Genomic DNA, 17,556 nt, shown 5'->3' with positions numbered 1-17,556 from the left:
TTCCCTGGGTTGCACACATGTCTGGTGTACAATTTACAATTTACAATTTAGGCATTTAGCAGACGCTCTTAATCCAGAGCGACTTACATTAGGCAAGAACAAAAAGCATGGGAATACATCACATATATAAACAGCATTTATCAAGAAACATGCGTAAGCTAAGAACGTAACTAGAACATATCTATATATAATGACACTATACATATAAGCTATACATATATATTATACTATGCTGTACTGTTATTGTGCTGTCTACATGACATGCTATAAGACTGTTTCAAATGCTATCTAAGTCTAAAAAAGTGCTATCTAAGGGGGTAGGGTAAGTGCTATGGGCCATGGTGGAGTCTGAAAAGGTGGGTTTTCAAACTACGGCGGAAGATGTAGTGACATACAGCACATGTGTGACTGAGACTATGTTGACTGTTTTTTTGTAAAACAACAAAACAAATTGATACCGGACCGACATCAGAATCTAAATGATTCTAAATCAAGAATCAACTTTGTCACATCACAGTTTTACAAGTAAAATGTGTATTTGTGCAATAGTTCCCATTTTTTCCAAGAGATACAAGAAAGGGAAGAAGAGAGAGGAGGGGGGGGGGGGGGATTAAGGAGATCAAGGCAGGAAAGAAGAAGAGTGAGTGCTTTAACCCTGTAAGACCCGGATATATTTCTACTTGCAAAAAAGAGATTTCAACCTTACTACTACTTTGTACTAATAGGACTTGTGTTAAAAAAATTATAATAATTTGCATTCGGTGGATATCTTTCACAATAATACATAATACATGTTCTAGACATTCTAATGATCACACAAATATATATGTATTACATGCATTTTAGTTACTTTTATCAGGGTTAAAGATTAAAGGTCATAGGTCAATTTTGATTAAAAATTGCAGAATTGTCCAGAGATTTTGAAGTTGTGTAAATTTGTGCCTCTGTGGGGGGTATTTATATGCAAATATCATGACCAATGGCATTGCAAGACTAAACAATGAACATCAATGATGATGTTTAGGTGAAAAAAGTACAATTAAGTAATTAATTAAAATAAAAATGTTACAGAGAAGCATCGTTGGGTCTTACAGGGTTTTTAACCACAATACCAACTAGTACAAGTCGAGGCTTTCAAACAACTTTTCAGGCTCAACCATCAGGGGGTTAATCACACTGGAGCCTTGCAATACTGGCCTTTCCTTCATATGCACACTAGTGTTGTTTTTGGCATCACATTTTGATCATCACAGTTTTAGTCATAGTCTCTTGAATAGTTTTCATTTAGTTTTAGTCACATTTTATTCACCTGGAATGTTTTAGTGTTTAGTGTTTAGTCTAGTTTTAGTCGAGTAAATATCATAAGATTTTAGTCGACTAAATCTACAGTTGATTTAGTCGACTACAATGTATTTTGGCAGGCCTTGATGCCGTCGTAATTACTTTTTTTTCACTTGCTGAAAATAGCCGATCTACAAGCTCACAACGCGTCGCAGCGCCACGTGTTGTGAGCTTGTATATCTGCTATTTTCAGCATGCAACAAATTGTATAATGACTTATACTGGATCTCTTGTCCACTAGTCCCTTCCTAACATTTTAGTCCAGTTTTTATTGTTTGACGAAATTGTCAATATATTTAGTTTTAGTCATCATAGCTTAGTTTAAATTTAGTTTCCATTTCGCTTTCGTCAGTGGAAAAAGGTAGTCGACGAACATTTTTCGTCTTAGTTTTAGTCGACGAAATCAACACTGATGCACACACAACAAAAATAACGTCCGTTCTTCTGGCCCGATGTCCAGGAGGAGGAGGAGGGGCACACCCCGAAGGCCCCAGGCCAGACGACGGCGTGTTCGACATCATCACCGAGGAGGAAGTGAGCGGCGTGTACGAGAGCGACTCCCTCTCCTTCTCCACCGCCTGCTCCCCCGGACACGGACAGCAGGGGGCAGCGTCGCTGTGAGTATACTGTGCACCTGTGCATTCACTCAGGCACACACACACACACACACACACACACACACACACACACACACACACCACACAGAGGTTGTAAATGACATGTGAGCACCACTAACAAATACAGACTGGGTCTCAATAGGCTCTATGCACACAGAATAACTCTTCCTAAATGGTAAATGGTGCATTTATATAGCGCCTTTATCCAAGGCGCTTTACATAAATGGTAAATGGTGCATTTATATAGCGCCTTTTTCCAAGGCGCTTTACATAGATTGTGCATTACATTCACCCATTCACACACCGATTGCGGCGGAAGCCATGCAAGGTACCAACCAGCACATCGGGAGCAATTTGGGGTTCAGTGTCTTGCCCAAGGACACTTCGACATGTAGAGCGGAGGAGCCGGGATTCGAACCGCCGACCCATGGATCATTGGACGACCTGCTCTACCTCCTGAGCCGGTTGGACGTATTGCGTGGAAGGAACACGTTATTCCAACCAGTTCCTTTCCCCTCCATCAGGCGCCCCGGCTGGCCAGGGGCAGTTTAGAGACCAGGATTACTGCATGTTTTTGGGAGGGTACCTACCCTAGGGGACACGGGCAGAACATGCAGAACATGACCCACACAACTCTGAGAGTGTACAAAAATGGAACAAATTAATTTGTACACTCTCAGAGTTACACACCCGTAAGGGGCCATTTGGAACCCACCCACAGACACTTTGAGACCCACTGGTGTAGCAGAGTGTTTCCAGTGAGCCAACATGACACAATAGCAGCATCCTGACTCTGTTTGACCAGAATGGAACAGAGCCTTCATTAGTATCATCGGTAACACCTGTGAAGTAGGGATGGGGCCCGGAAGTAGGAAGAGTTATTCTGTGTGCATAATAGAGCCTATACAGATGCTTTGGCAACCAAACGGCATCCTAAAAAAAACAAATTATTAGTCTCTGGCTGTTGCAGTTTCATTCACAATAAGAAAATAATAGCCAGCATAGCCATCTGGTAGTTCATGGATTCATTCATGGATGCATGGGCTGCATACACGGACGTGTTTCGGTGTCAAGCCTTTATGGAAATGTAGTCCACTTGTGACAATAATATATGTGGGACCACCCGGGTGCAACACAGAAATCAGTCCGTCTCATTCAGCAGTTTCATTCAACAGTGGTGTCCAAGTGTTTCAAGATGCAACTGTACGCTTAAACGCAAAACATTAGGGACACAGAACCCTAACCTGTGCAGAAAAGAAAGGAGCATGTGAATATAATCATAAAATCACGTGCATCTGTATCTTATGTGCATCTTGTTTTAGCAGCAGGGGTTCATTCTCTCCTCCGTCAGTTTTGCGTCAGTGTCCTGTTGGTTTAATTCCGTCACTCCCTTTCCAGAAACAGGAGTACCAGCGCGGGTGACACCACCTCCGAGGAAGCCGAGGACCAGATCTGTGCTGCCGGTCAGGACGCAGAGATCTGCCTGCTCAAGGCAGGCGAGCTGACGTGAGTTTGAGCCACTCCACATACACTTAAAGTATAATTTTTATACTTTCTAAACAATGTGTCCGGGTGGCTCAGTCGGTAGCGCTCTGGCCTTTGGACCACAAGTTCATGGGTTCGATCCCGGGCACCGCCAACTCAGCGTATGAGTAGCACGGCTTGGGTGCAGCAAGTCGTGCGGGAAGTACTGGGTGCTGATGGTAGGTGTCGCGCTCCACCTCAGCAATCCATCTCCCAGGGGTCTGGTCCAGCGCATTGTAACGGGGACAGACTCCCGGGTGATACCTGCTGATACCGACAATAAGCCTTTCCCGACCTACTTTTGAAACGACGTACCTATAACTACAACTACCAAAATTCCATCTGCCGTAGTGGTTAAGTTGCCTTAATTGAACTCCAACTCAATATGCTGTTTTTTCTTTTTTTTTTTTTCTGCTCTCCATTCCAGCCTCTCAATCCCCTTCACGATAGACGACATTGCGGCGTTCGGGGAGGACTCCCGGGAGCTCTTCATCAAGTCCAGCTGCTACAGCACCATCCTCATCTCCGTGGCCAGCCCCGGAGCCACGGTCACATGGGTGTTCACCTCTGACCCCAAGAGCATCTCCTTCAGTGTGGTGTACAGGGAGAGCACGGAGATACCACTGGAGCAGGCCAAGGTAAGGCCAAGAGCATCTCCTTCAGTGTGGTGTACAGGGAGAGCACGGAGATACCCCTGGAGCAGGCCAAGGTAAGGCCAAGAGCATCTCCTTCAGTGTGGTGTACAGGGAGAGCACGGAGATACCCCTGGAGCAGGCCAAGGTAAGGCCAAGAGCATCTCCTTCAGTGTGGTGTACAGGGAGAGCACGGAGATACCCCTGGAGCAGGCCAAGGTAAGGCCAAGAGCATCTCCTTCAGTGTGGTGTACACTAGGGAGAGCACAGAGATACCCCTGGAGCAGGCCAAGGTAAGGCCAAGAGCATCTCCTTCAGTGTGGTGTACAGGGAGAGCACAGAGATACCCCTGGAGCAGGCCAAGGTAAGGAGAGCATCTCCTTCAGTGTGGTGTACAGGGAGAGCACGGAGATACCCCTGGAGCAGGCCAAGGTACCGTACGACACTGCTAGTACAGACCAGTGTTGTTTTCGTCGACTAAAACTATGACAAAAAATGTTCGTCGACTACCCTTTTTCCACTGAGGAAAACTATATGGAAACTAATCTGGAAACTAAGCTATGATGACTAAAACTAAGACTAAAGGACCCTGCACACTGGACGCGTTTTTCAGATTTTTAGCTGCGTTTTCCGAAAAACGCGTCCAGTGTGCAACCACCTTTAATATACTGACAATTTTGTCAACCAAACTAGACTACAATGTTAGGAGGGACTAGTGGACAAGAGTTCCAGTATTTTCCAGTCATTTTACACTTGGTTGCATGCTGAAAATAGCCGCATTGCCGATCTACCAGCTCACTGGGACACGTTGTGAGCTTGTAGATCGGCTATTTTCAGCAATTGTAAAATCAGTCATTATGACGGCATCAAGGCCAAAATACATTTTAGTCGACTAAAATCTTATGACATTTAGTTGACTAAAACTAGACTAAACACTAAAACATTCCAGGTGACTAAAATGTGACTAAATGAAAGCTATTCAACAGACTATGACTAAAACTAAAATCAAAATGTGCTGCCAAAAACAACACTGGTACAGACAATACGGTCACAGGAACTCCTTGGTCACTTGGTTAATTTCGACCTGAAGGCTTCTAAATCCTAACAGTTTTCTGGAAAACCTGTGTTTCTATGTCAGTGGTGCTGAACCTTTTTCACATTAAGGACCCCTGGAATTATCTGTATTTGGCTGCAGACCCCCATATGAAAATATGTAGTTCTAGTAGGGGAGCCTATCAATCAAATTTTGATGCCCGTGATTTTGGAATGTTAATTTTTGGAGACAGGTATATCTTGATTCTTGGGGTTACCAGAATGCCAAAAAAACATGTCTCCAATTTTTTATGTCAGGTTTAGCATGTTTAATTAGCATAATTAGCTAATAAATTGTCAAAAACGGAAATGGCAATAACTTTGCTTCTAGGTAACTTATAAAGGTGATCTAAGAGTCTGAGTCCATGTTTGTGATGTCCAGATATTCATCTGTTACCATTGTGAAGTCATACAACCTTTCCTAATTAGCATAATTGCCATACATTATGCAAAAACGAGGTGAACATCAGCAAATTGCTGCATGTTTTACTTTTAGTCAACTTTGAAAGCTTCTCACAGACTTCAAGTGTATGTTTACAACTCCAGGAATAATTATCATCCTATGAATAAATCATGCAACCTTTTGTCTATGTAATAATTATGTAATAATCACACCAAAACCAGAAATAGCTGTATTTCTTTGCTTTAAGTTAATTAATACGCATGATCTTACAGACAGTGTAAGTCTGTTTGCATGTCTAGAAAATATTAGAAGCGACCTCGCACTAAAGGGCTGGGCGAGTGCTGGTGCTTTGGAATGGGGGGTCAGATCAACATATCTGCCTGGGTCATGACAGACTGCTGGGCGAGTGCTGGTGCTTTGGCATGGGGGGTCAGATCAACATATGGAATGTATTCTGAACTGGCCATATATGGAGCGTGTCTTGAGTGTACAGGGTTTGATGAGGTCAGATCAACATATGGAATGTCAGAACAGGTCAGCTCCATATAGAGATCTAATTTAATTTTCGGGCCTGTTGAGAACTAATAACTTTGGGGCAGGCCCGTCCATAATTTCCTAAAGGCGACCTGCAGTCGCAAGAAAGAACAATATGGGAAATGGTCACAGAATTATCAGATTGTTTATTCTAATATTTACAGAACGTTTTGAAAATTGAAGGGTCTCCATCTTCGTCGTCATCGTCAATCCCCAACAGATGTGCCTTGCTTACCACACACCTCTAATCATCTGCCCCACACATGCACATCTCAGAGCAGTTCAAATTTTAGATCGACAAGAACAATGTGATGCACTGTGATTTCTTGCAGACACATTTGATCAGTTGGGTAATGGTGGCTGGCCCGTGGGTATCCCGTGTTGTGACTGGCACCAGTTGAGCTCCCTCAGCCTCCCATCCATATTCAGTTGCTGGTGGCATCTGTGGGTTAGGTACGTGCTGCGTCAGAACTGAGCCTTTTTGTAGCTCATAGTATATACAGTAGCAACTGCAGATACCACCTCCACAGGACACCTGTTTAGACCTGGCCAACAGGTTAAATTCCCTGGAGCTGTCTGATCAGCTCCAGAGACGGCATGGAACCCTGGTAAGGCTGAAGTCCTCGTTTTACCCAGTGCCTGCACTACTGGCTCCAGCGATGATACGTTTTTTGTTCCCCACACCGGTGATGAAATAGATGTCCTTGCACAGCTGATGGTACCGTCGTATTGTAAGAACAAAGACATCAGTGTCAGGGGACTCAATGTAGAGCTGTGTTGCCCCTCTTCGGACAGCATCCAGGCTGTGCAGGATTATCCTTGTGTCAGCCTCTTCCTGTACGCTGTGGAGATGTTTTACATCGATAGAGTTTGAGTGGACAGCCTGCCTTGACGTGATTATAAAAACATTGGGTTTCATCTGGAAGTGTTGGAGGGCTTTCTTAGCAAGATAAGACAGTCGGCTCATCTTTGGTGCTGATACCTGACAAGAACTGTTTTTCTGACACTTCCCTATCGGTGTGTTGTCTTCCACATGATAAGTGGTAGGGGCCCGGGGCTTTCCACCCTGGCGTCGGTCAAATACTACATGGATCTCACTATGTTCTTTGGTCTTCCTGTCCAGTGTGGCTATGGAGTGGTCAGCTTACTGGGAACATGTCTTGATCCATGGTGGCTTTCCCATTGCCTGTACCAATGCCATTCCATCTATGACAGTTACACTCTTAGCTGGAAGGGTACAACTGTCAAAAAAGATTGAAGCATTTGTTTGCCAGCTGTACGAGCCCGGTACAAATCCTGTGGATGTTGATGAGCTCAGGTGGAGGTTATTCACAAAGAAACAATTAGAAGCCGAGAAGCTGCCACCTACACAAGCAGCATTAAATCAAGCCATTACCCATGCATATTATCAGGCAATGGTATGGGATCAGGACCACGTACCTAACCCACAGATGCCACCAGAAACTAAAAATGGATGGGAGGCTGAGGGAGATCAACTGGTGCCAGTCACAACACGGGATACCCACGGCCCAGCCACCATTACCCAACTGATAAAATGTGTCTGCAAGAAATCACAGTGCATATCACATTGTTCTTGTCGATCTCAAAATTTGAACTGCTCTGAGATGTGCATGTGTAGGGCCGATGATTAGAGGTGTGTGGTAATGTAAACAAGGCACATCTGATGGGGATTGACGATGACGAAGACCCTTCAATTAAATGTGTTTTCAAAACTTTCTGTAAATATTAGAATAAAAATCATGTGATAATTCTGTGACCATTTCTCATATTGTTCTTTATTTTATGAGGGATATATATATATATATATATATATATATATATATATATATATATATATATATATATATAAAGCTAATAATGGAAAGGTTGCATATCCTAGTTATGGAAAGAGAATATTTTCTAGACATGCAAACAGACTTAAGATCACATTTATTAATTAACTTAAAGCAACGAAATATAGCTATTTCTGGTTTTGGTGTGATTATTACATAATTATTACATAGACAAAAGGTTGCATGATTTATTCATAGGATGATAATTATTCCTGGAGTTGTAAACATACACATGGAGTCTGTGAGAAGCTTTCAAAGTTGACTAAAAGTAAAACATGCAGCAATTTGCTGATGTTCACCTCGTTTTTGCATAATTTATGGGAATTATGCTAATTAGGAAAGCTTGTATGACTTCACAATGGTAACAGATGCATTTCTGGACATCACAAACATGGACTCAGACTCTTAGATCACCTTTATAAGTTACCTAGAAGCAAAGTTATTGCCATTTCCGTTTTTGACAATTTATTAGCTAATTATGCTAATTAAACATGCTAAACCTGACATAAAAAATTGGAGACATGTTTTTTTGGCATTCTGGTAACCCCAAGAATCAAGATATACCTGTCTCCAAAAATTAACATTCCAAAATCACGGAAAGTGATAGGCTCCCCTACTATCCAGGGACCCCCCCAGAAGCAAAGATTTGAGTTAAAAATGTTCACTGTTCAAAATAGCAGATCTACAAGCTCGTAGCTATGAGCTTGTAGATCTGTTATTAAAACACCAAAAGGGGTTCCCGTCCTGAATGTGATGTGACAGATCATTTGTTGCACACATTAGTGGTACAAAATATGACCACGTATGTTGTGTGTTTCAACATAAGCAGGTGTTTTATATCAATTTACAACTAAACATGACAAATGACCCTGCCCGCAGCAACGTGTGGCAGAGTATTGTAATTGGTCCTGTTTGTGTCTGCCACGTCTGCCTCAACTGAGCTTTGGCGCATTCCTGGACTTGCCAAATCCATCTTGTAAAGAGAAATGATGCACAGCAAGGAGCAGCGCAGCACTCCTCGCTCTTTACAGAGAATCGGAGATCTCATTGGTTTAGTTGATGTTGTGCCCAAAACACACAACCTCCAAAATGATCTGTATTTGGCCACGGAACCCCCAATCTGAAATGTTTTTTTTTGTGCCAGGGACACCCAGAAGAGAAGATTTGTGTTAACCCATCATTTTGGGCGGGAACCCCTTTTGGTGTTTTAAACATTATGTTATAATTTAGCTATTGAAAAATAGCAGATCTACAAGCTCAGGTCTGCTATTTTTGAAAAATCTTGAAAATATTTATTTCAGAAAACTGGAGGATTTAGAAGATTTTTTTTAAATGTTGAGGTCAGGCCTAAATGGGTTAAAGTATTGAAACAATTTTTGTTTGTTTGATTTAAAAAAAATAGCAGATATACAAGACATATCTGCTATTTTTGAGAACCACTGTTTTCACTGATTTTTCTAAATCTTAAGAGTTAAAAAAATATTTTTTTTTATATATAAATGACACATAATGGACACATAACGGGTTAATCCATTTATACCTGAGGCGGATTCTAAAAACTACCCCAAACGGGGTTCCCGTCTTCAAAGGTAAAAACCCCAAAATGGGTTCCCAATACTTTTTCTCCTCACCTGAGCCCAGATTATGTATCATTATTAACATTACAGCATGTAATCTCTTACCTGGGTCCAGATTATGTACAGTCTAGCTCGCAACACACTAAACAACATGACAAGAAGACACAACAACAATTCAGTATTTAACCCATTTTGACCTGAGATCAGATTCTAAAAATGTCTGTTTGAAAATGACAGTTTTCTGAAAAAGCTATGTTTCTATGTCAGCCGTTCTTCGATTTTTCAAAAATAGCAGACCTACAAGCTCGTAGCGCGCCACTCGGTGGCGCGCTATGAGCTTGTAGATCTGCTATATAGCTAAAGCATAACATAATGCTAACACCAAAAGGGGTTCCCGCCCAGAATGGGTTAAGTCCGACGTCATTTTGTAGTGCTACAGTCCGGGTCCAAGTGGCGCCAGCTCCCGTCCGCATCTCATTGTAAATAGAATATCTAAACGTGTGACTCTTTTTACAATGACGTTATTTTTCAGAAAGGAAGCCATTGAGGGTTAAAATGGGTCTTAATGCTTCCAACTCGAGTAGAATTATTAATGTTTTGTACAAGTGTCCATGACAAAGAAAATATATGATGTGGAGACAATAAAGACTATTATTATAATTATTATTGAAGGTGGTAACAGTCCATTTGCTTTTACGGGGGCATATTTAGAATGTGTGCAGGCTTGAGTATGTTGAATCTAGTTTGCAATTAATGAGGATTTAGTTGACACAATGAAATAAAATGGCGCCCAGATTTGGGAGAGCAGCAGCTTTGTTGTTGCGAGGAAAGCGGTAAAATTAGACTTTCGTGGTTGTTTTCATCTCAGATTTAGTCCGACGGAGCGTCAAAGTATAACTCTATGGGGACACAAAAGCGACACAAAAGTAGGACCCGGAAGCATCTCTGGAGGGGGCGCTCACGTCACGGCTAAAATACTGAAGTATCTCTGGAGGGGGGGCTCACGTCACGGCTAAAATACTGAAGTATCTCTGGAGGGGGCGCTCACGTCACGGCTAAAATACTGAAGTATCTCTGGAGGGGGGGCTCACGTCACGGCTAAAATACTGAAGTATCTCTGGAGGGGGCGCTCACGTCACGGCTAAAATACTGAAGTATCTCTGGAGGGGGCGCTCACGTCACGGCTAAAATACTGAAGTATCTCTGGAGGGGGGCGCTCACGTCACGGCTAAAATACTGAAGTATCTCTGGAGGGGGCGCTCACGTCACGGCTAAAATACTGAAGTATCTCTGGAGGGGGCGCTCACGTCACGGCTAAAATACTGAAGTATCTCTGGAGGGGGCGCTCACGTCACGGCTAAAATACTGAAGTATCTCTGGAGGGGGGCGCTCACGTCACGGCTAAAATACTGAAGTATCTCTGGAGGGGGCGCTCACGTCACGGCTAAAATACTGAAGTATCTCTGGAGGGGGCGCTCACGTCACGGCTAAAATACTGAAGTATCTCTGGAGGGGGCGCTCACGTCACGGCTAAAATACTGAAGTATCTCTGGAGGGGGCGCTCACGTCACGGCTAAAATACCGAAGTATCTCTGGAGGGGGCGCTCACGTCACGGCTAAAATACCGAAGTATCTCTGGAGGGGGCGCTCACGTCACGGCTAAAATACCGAAGTATCTCTGGAGGGGGCGCTCACGTCACGGCTAAAATACTGAATACAGACGGATATAGCTGGTCTACCGCAGCTGTGTCCAAAGTGCGGCCCGCGGGCCAAATGCGGCCCTGGGGCGAACTTTGTACCGCCCTCAGCTTCATATACCTGAATTGTATTATGAAAGGACAGGCCCGCCCAACAGTATGGGACATTTTTACATGAAAGTTTTTTAACATGGGCATTTCCCAGAGTATAATTTTTCAGTGTTCCTTGTATTTTATGTTTTATTTATTTTTTACCTTGCTTGCTTGGTTACATTTGGTAAAGTGACATAAGGCTGACAAAAGACTGAGATAGGCCTACACTTTTTGTTCACAGCACACAAACCTGACAAAAGACCATTGATATTAATGATGATAGTTAAATAGAATCGTTTAAATCCGAAGCTAAATTATGTAGTTGGCCCTTGGGGTGTTTTAATGTTTTCTATTATGGCCCCCCTTTGAAAAATGTTTGGACTCTCCTGGTGAAGGTCTACCATCTAACTAGGGCCCAATGTCTGTGTGTTGTGTCCAGGTCCTGACCCCACTGACCAGCTGTAACTAGGGCCCAATGTCTGTGTGTTGTGTCCAGGTCCTGATCCCACTGACCAGCTGTAACTAGGGCCCAATGTCTGTGTTATTGTGTCCAGGTCCTGACCCCACTGACCAGCTGTAACTAGGGCCCAATGTCTATGTGTTGTGTCCAGGTCCTGATCCCACTGACCAGCTGTAACTAGGGCCCAATGTCTGTGTGTTGTGTCCAGGTCCTGACCCCACTGACCCGCTGTAACTAGGGCCCAATGTCTGTGTGTTGTGTCCAGGTCCTGACCCCACTGACCCGCTGTAACTAGGGCCCAATGTCTGTGTGTTGTGTCCAGGTCCTGATCCCACTGACCCGCTGTAACTCCCACAAGGAGACCATCCAGGGTGAGCTGAAGGTCAGAAACGCTGGACAATACTCACTGGTCTTCGACAACTCCTTCTCCAGGTCAGTTTGTTCTGTTCACTCTGCTCCGCATCGCAGTCCACTCAACGACTAGGGGTCGGGGGTCGGGACCCGGAGGAACCGCTTCGTTTTCAGACCCGTTTTTTTTCTGGAACCGTTTATTTTTAAATGTTTTAATCACGGTGTCAGAGCTTGGCATGTGGACTTGACGTCTGCTATACAATTACTATACCAGTGGTTCTCAAACGTTTAATTTCACTCTTGAGAGCGTACAGATGGATCCAAATGGACCCGTTAGGGTCCATTTGGTTCCATCTGTACGCTCTCAGAGTTACAGTCCTGTAAGGGTCCATTGGAACCCCCTATAGGATTCGTTAAAGGAAGCGTAAAGGAATCTGAACGCTACTCACGACTCCTGTTGCCTTCATGAACATGCTCGCACTTGAATTCGCCACACTAGTATATTTATACTGTATGAGTGTATGTAATGAATCCCATTGTGTGATTGTATTACTAACTGACTTCTGCTCTATAATGCACACACACCCATTGAATTCCCCTCTTTATTTCATTCTGTACTGCCCGTGGTGTAGAAGAATGTGTAGAGAATCATTGTGGCAGAAATTGAATAGAGATTCTAGGGTTGAAGTGGTTAAACAGAGAATCCATATCACACAATGATTTGGCGTCAACCTGTAGTAACTCTGAATGTCTTTACTCACTGGGGGCGATTTTTTTTCTGTGCGAATAATTCGCTTATTTTATTTTTTAACATCAGAAAGTCAATGCAAGCTTCTACATCAGCAACAAATTTCCACAGAGCGAAAATGCATCTTGTTATTTTTTTGCTATGCCATCGAATTTTCCGGATATTCGCTGGGGACTGCTATACCTCTAGAAAAGGAGTTACCAAACGGTGGTGCGTGCACCCCTTGTGGTGCGCGAACGCCCTCTAGGGGGCGTGCGTGCACCCCTTGTGGTGCGCGAACGCCCTCTAGGGGGTGCGTGACATGAAAAGGGTAATGGCGGTTTTATGGTGTTATTTGGCACAAACGGCTAAATCCGGTAAACCACTGTTGTAAAATGTATAGAGCAGCTGTGGGATTATACAACAGCTGCATGTCTCTCAGTGCAGTGACATTCTGTGATTATTTGCTATATTAATCAAGTTTATAATTTTCGGCCAAATGGAACAAGACTTATAGTGTTGGGCGAGTGCGTCAGCTAGGTCAGGAGGTAACAGGGGGTGCACGGCCAAACAAAGTTTGGTCTAGACCAGTGTTGATTTTGACAGCAAATTTAGATTTTATCATAGTCTTTTGAATAGGTTTCATTTAGTTTTAGTCACATTTTAGTCACCTGGAATGTCTTAGTTTTAGTCGACTAAATATCATAAGATTTTAGTCAACTAAATCTACAGTTGATTTAGTCGACTAAAATGTAACTAAAACTAAGTGAAAACTATTCAAGAGACTATGACTACTAAAATACTAAAATAGAAATTTGCTGCCAAAAACAACACTGGAACAGAGCAGCAGCCGCAGCCGCAGCTCTTCCAGGTCGGAGCCGGGAGGGAGCCCCACTGACTACACCCACTGACTTCCTCCACGTTATTAAACCTACACAATACACTCCACCAGAGCTGTTGGGGGGGGGGGGGGGGGGGTGGGGAGGCACTTACTTGTGTGCTAGCAACAGCCACCACCGGGCTCCGCCGCCAAGCTCTTTTATTTTACCGACGGCACGGGTGGCCGGCCGGCCGTGGCCCCCAAATCTCTGCGTCACGGTAGTGTGTGTGACGCACCTGGGTGAAGAATTGGTGGGAAAAAATCTGAAGGATACCAATGACATAGAGAAGCAGAAGGAGACGACTGGCGAATAATCGCAAATACGGTTCGCGCTATAGATGTGTATAGACACGTCAAAATTCGCCGGTGGAATATTTCGCATTTTAGGGTCGTTTATTCACGTCGCTAATTCGCCATTGTGTACTGTAGGTCCTCCGACCCCCCCCCCCCCTATTGAAGACCCCTTCAGTAGATTATTTCAGCACTAAAATCACATTGTTTCTCCTCTTCTCATGCTGAACAGGTTCATCTCAAAGAAAGTGCTTTATCGTCTGAGCGTGGAGAAACCCGTGGTCTACGACGGAAGTGACTGTCCGTGACTGTCCGATGCCTCTTGGATTAGAACGACGTGACTGTCCGATGCCTCTTGGATTAGAAAGAGGAAGATGTAGTATGAATCTTTATCCTCCAGTCTCTTGTTGTGGTATCGTCTACTGCGGCGTCCCTGTTTGCAAAGTTCTTATGTTAGATGTTAGAACATATAATGTCTGTCATAGTGACAAAGATGTAGGATTCTGGATCTCATGGCTCCAGGAGGGGTGAACTCCATCCGTCGTTTGTCGAGGATGGAGTTCGCCGTCTCTCCGTGGCTCTGTCCTCGCTGCTTTAATGTTTACCGCGTCATCTCACACATTGGACTGCAGCTTTGATAGTTTGCAGAGTTCGAGCCGTTGACAACACCTGCTGTTACATGTTAAGCTTCAGTTCGGAGCCTAGATGGGTTTACTGTACGTCAGACAAAATGAAAGGTTGTGACATTTGGAAATGTCTCCCTCGGCTGAGCGAGCGCTCACGAGGTGTGTAACATCAAATTAGTCGTGATCACTGGACAGCGAGGACGAAGAAAACGGTTACATACAAAGTGAAAATTTCGAAACACTGGTACTTAATTTGAAACCGAACTGCGAGCATACACGACATACTGTCAACGCTGGACCATATAACTTTGACAGTATAGCGTTAGAAAATTAAGCTAGCACGTTTTTATTCTTAACGTAGAGAGAGGTATGGTCGCAAATCTGAAGGTGAAAGCTGAGGCAGGTGGTGCTGTGTGCAACGTGCACCTTTTTGAGCACACGCGTCATTTTGTCATTGTCGTCCATGAAATGGACTTCAAGCAGGGTATCAGATGATTGCAGGGACTAAATAGACTGCAGTCTCTGTCCTGCCCTGTGATATGTTCTATCTATGCATGCAAAGCAAGCACATTCTGCGCATGGGTTTCCCTGGCAAAACAAAGAGTACTTATATCTGATATCTGAGTTTTTTGTGCTTTATATATTTATTTATAGATCTGTGTTTAATGGCTTTGAGCTGGACATGAAGGCATAGATAGTGTCCATTCTGCGGAAGAGGAGATCAATAGACTTCGGATGAAAATACTGTGTTTTATTTTGTTGTTTTTTTTACCATACATTGTAGTCAGCCTAAATAATTAATTATGGGTAGGGATGGAGCTCGTTAAGTCTTTATTGATAACGAGCACCTTATCAATCAGGCCTATCGAGCCGGGGTCTTATCGAGCCCACTATCGAGCATTTTCTATTATTTTGTGGACAGACGTATCTTTTACAAGGGCCTTCAAATACACTACCTTTTCTAACAGACAGAAGACAATTGACCTTTTTTACTAAGGGCCGATTCATACTCCTATTTTACCACTGTTTCGGCGCTGTTGTGCCGAAATGATTTCGGCTCGACAGAAAATGTCAGTAGCACCGAAGAGCCGACTTTAGGACGGTACCCGCCCCCCCGAACCTCAAATGACGTCACATTGTAGGCTCTACAGAGCCGAACCGACTTTTATTCGGCTCTAAAATAGTAGTATGAATCGGCCCCAAGAAAGAAATATTAAAGAAACTGTTAACCGGTTAATATGTGTACCGTCACTTCAAAAGTGTAATTTAGTTTACCTGGACAGCGCAGGTTGGCAGGTATCGATACACCTTTAGACCGACATGTTTGTGCCAGCGTGGATTACATTTATTTCTTGATCGCCTCTTGTCTGGATTGTCTAAACATGACATCATGGGCTGCTAATATGCTCGATTAACAGGCTTGATGAGCCCATAAAGCTTATTGATAATAGTGGGTTCTCAATAAGCTTGTTATCGGATTATTTCGGGTAACGGTTATCGAGCTCCATCCCTAATTATGGGACTGTCGATGGAACACAAAACACAACCTTAAACATTAATGTACACATTTAAATGTGTAGCCTTTTATAAAAGAAAAAAAACTGACTTAACAAACACTGCACCTTTCTTTGTCTGAAGGGTTTGAACGTTAATATGCATTTATTTATTTTATTTTATTTTCTTTTACGTGAGTGTCTTAGAGCTGGTGACACCTCTCTCTCTCTCTCTCTCGCCCCTGACATTAATATTGTCATGTTTACTGAAACTCTAAACTGTACTACAGAGAATCTACATAATGGCGAGACCTCTTCCAGAATATTTAACTGACATACATTTATTATTATTATTATAGAACTGACATGAGGGAGAAAACATTGTTATTGCAACGATTTATTTCTTTTTGGTTTTGTTTTGTTTGTTTGTTTTTGTTACACGTTTAAATATGAAGAGAGACTAATAATATATTGCCAAAAATAATGCATAAAAACATTTATTCTCTATGTTACCGTTCTATGAATCAGAGATTCTATGTGAAGCCAATGCAACGTGACTGACATGTACTGTACTGTACTGTACTGTACTGTACTGTACTGTACTGTACTGTACTGTACTGTACTGTACTATGTGAAGCCAATGCAACGTGACTGACATCTACTGTATGATGCACTTTTGAAAAGGGCTTTATTGTTGTTATTGTTGTGTTTATTTTTTATCCAATGAGCATTTGTGCCAGATGACAAATTTGGTTTGCTTCTTTTTTCCTGTGTACCAGTTTGCCAGTACTTGTGATGTCAGAAGGCTTTGTATTGCTGGGTCTGGTGGAGAGGACGCGCCGTGACTCTCTGGCACATCTGTAAACGATTGTCTTACTTTGATAAAAACGGGATTTAAATATTAAAGATTTGTAATAGGGTTAGATTTTAGGTTATGATGATGAACCAATAAATAAATGAGGGTGGTGTGATAATCCTGACAAGTGTGGCTCAGTTCATATCCAGTCCAATGTATACTGTAGTACTATCTCAGTGGTTCCCAAACTTCTTCATGTCAAGGACCCCCAAATTGACACTAATTAGCCCCGCGGACCCCCATTTGAAAACATATGCAAGGGACCCCCCCATAAGAGAAGATTTTTACGGCTCTAGCAGAGATTCTCACCCCGTTTAATTTTAAGGACCCCCCCAGTTTGACATGCATTAGTCTACGGACCCCCATGCATTTAATGGCATTTCTATCTCTGGGACCCCAATTTATATTGTCAAATATTAATTTAACTCTGAGAGTGTACAAATGGAACCAAATGGACCTGATATTTTCAGATGGGGGTCGGCGGCCAATTACATATCATTTTATATTAA

The 17,556-nt window shown here is 43.0% G+C and overlaps 1 protein-coding gene across 4 annotated transcripts in view; it reads left to right on the top strand.

Moving 5' to 3' along the window:
- LOC306926106 (FYVE and coiled-coil domain-containing protein 1-like) overlaps window positions 1-17,165 on the top strand; it is a 52,489-nt gene extending 35,324 nt beyond the window's left edge. For 2 of the 4 annotated variants that reach the window (XM_079505367.1, XM_079505365.1), the window contains exons 15-19: window positions 1,802-1,958; window positions 3,357-3,464; window positions 3,910-4,120; window positions 12,146-12,255; window positions 14,305-16,813. In XM_079505367.1, coding sequence (XP_079361493.1) covers window positions 1,802-1,958; window positions 3,357-3,464; window positions 3,910-4,120; window positions 12,146-12,255; window positions 14,305-14,380 — 662 coding nt within the window. In that variant the 3' untranslated portion in view covers window positions 14,381-16,813. The other 2 variants (XR_013790371.1, XM_079505366.1) reach the window with 2 other exon arrangements.
- Window positions 17,166-17,556: the final 391 nt, after the last annotated feature.

This window comes from Electrona antarctica (genome assembly GCF_951216825.1).
Source record: "Electrona antarctica genome assembly, chromosome: 1".
Taxonomy (NCBI): domain Eukaryota; kingdom Metazoa; phylum Chordata; class Actinopteri; order Myctophiformes; family Myctophidae; genus Electrona; species Electrona antarctica.
This window is presented reverse-complemented; position numbering and strand designations above follow the sequence as displayed.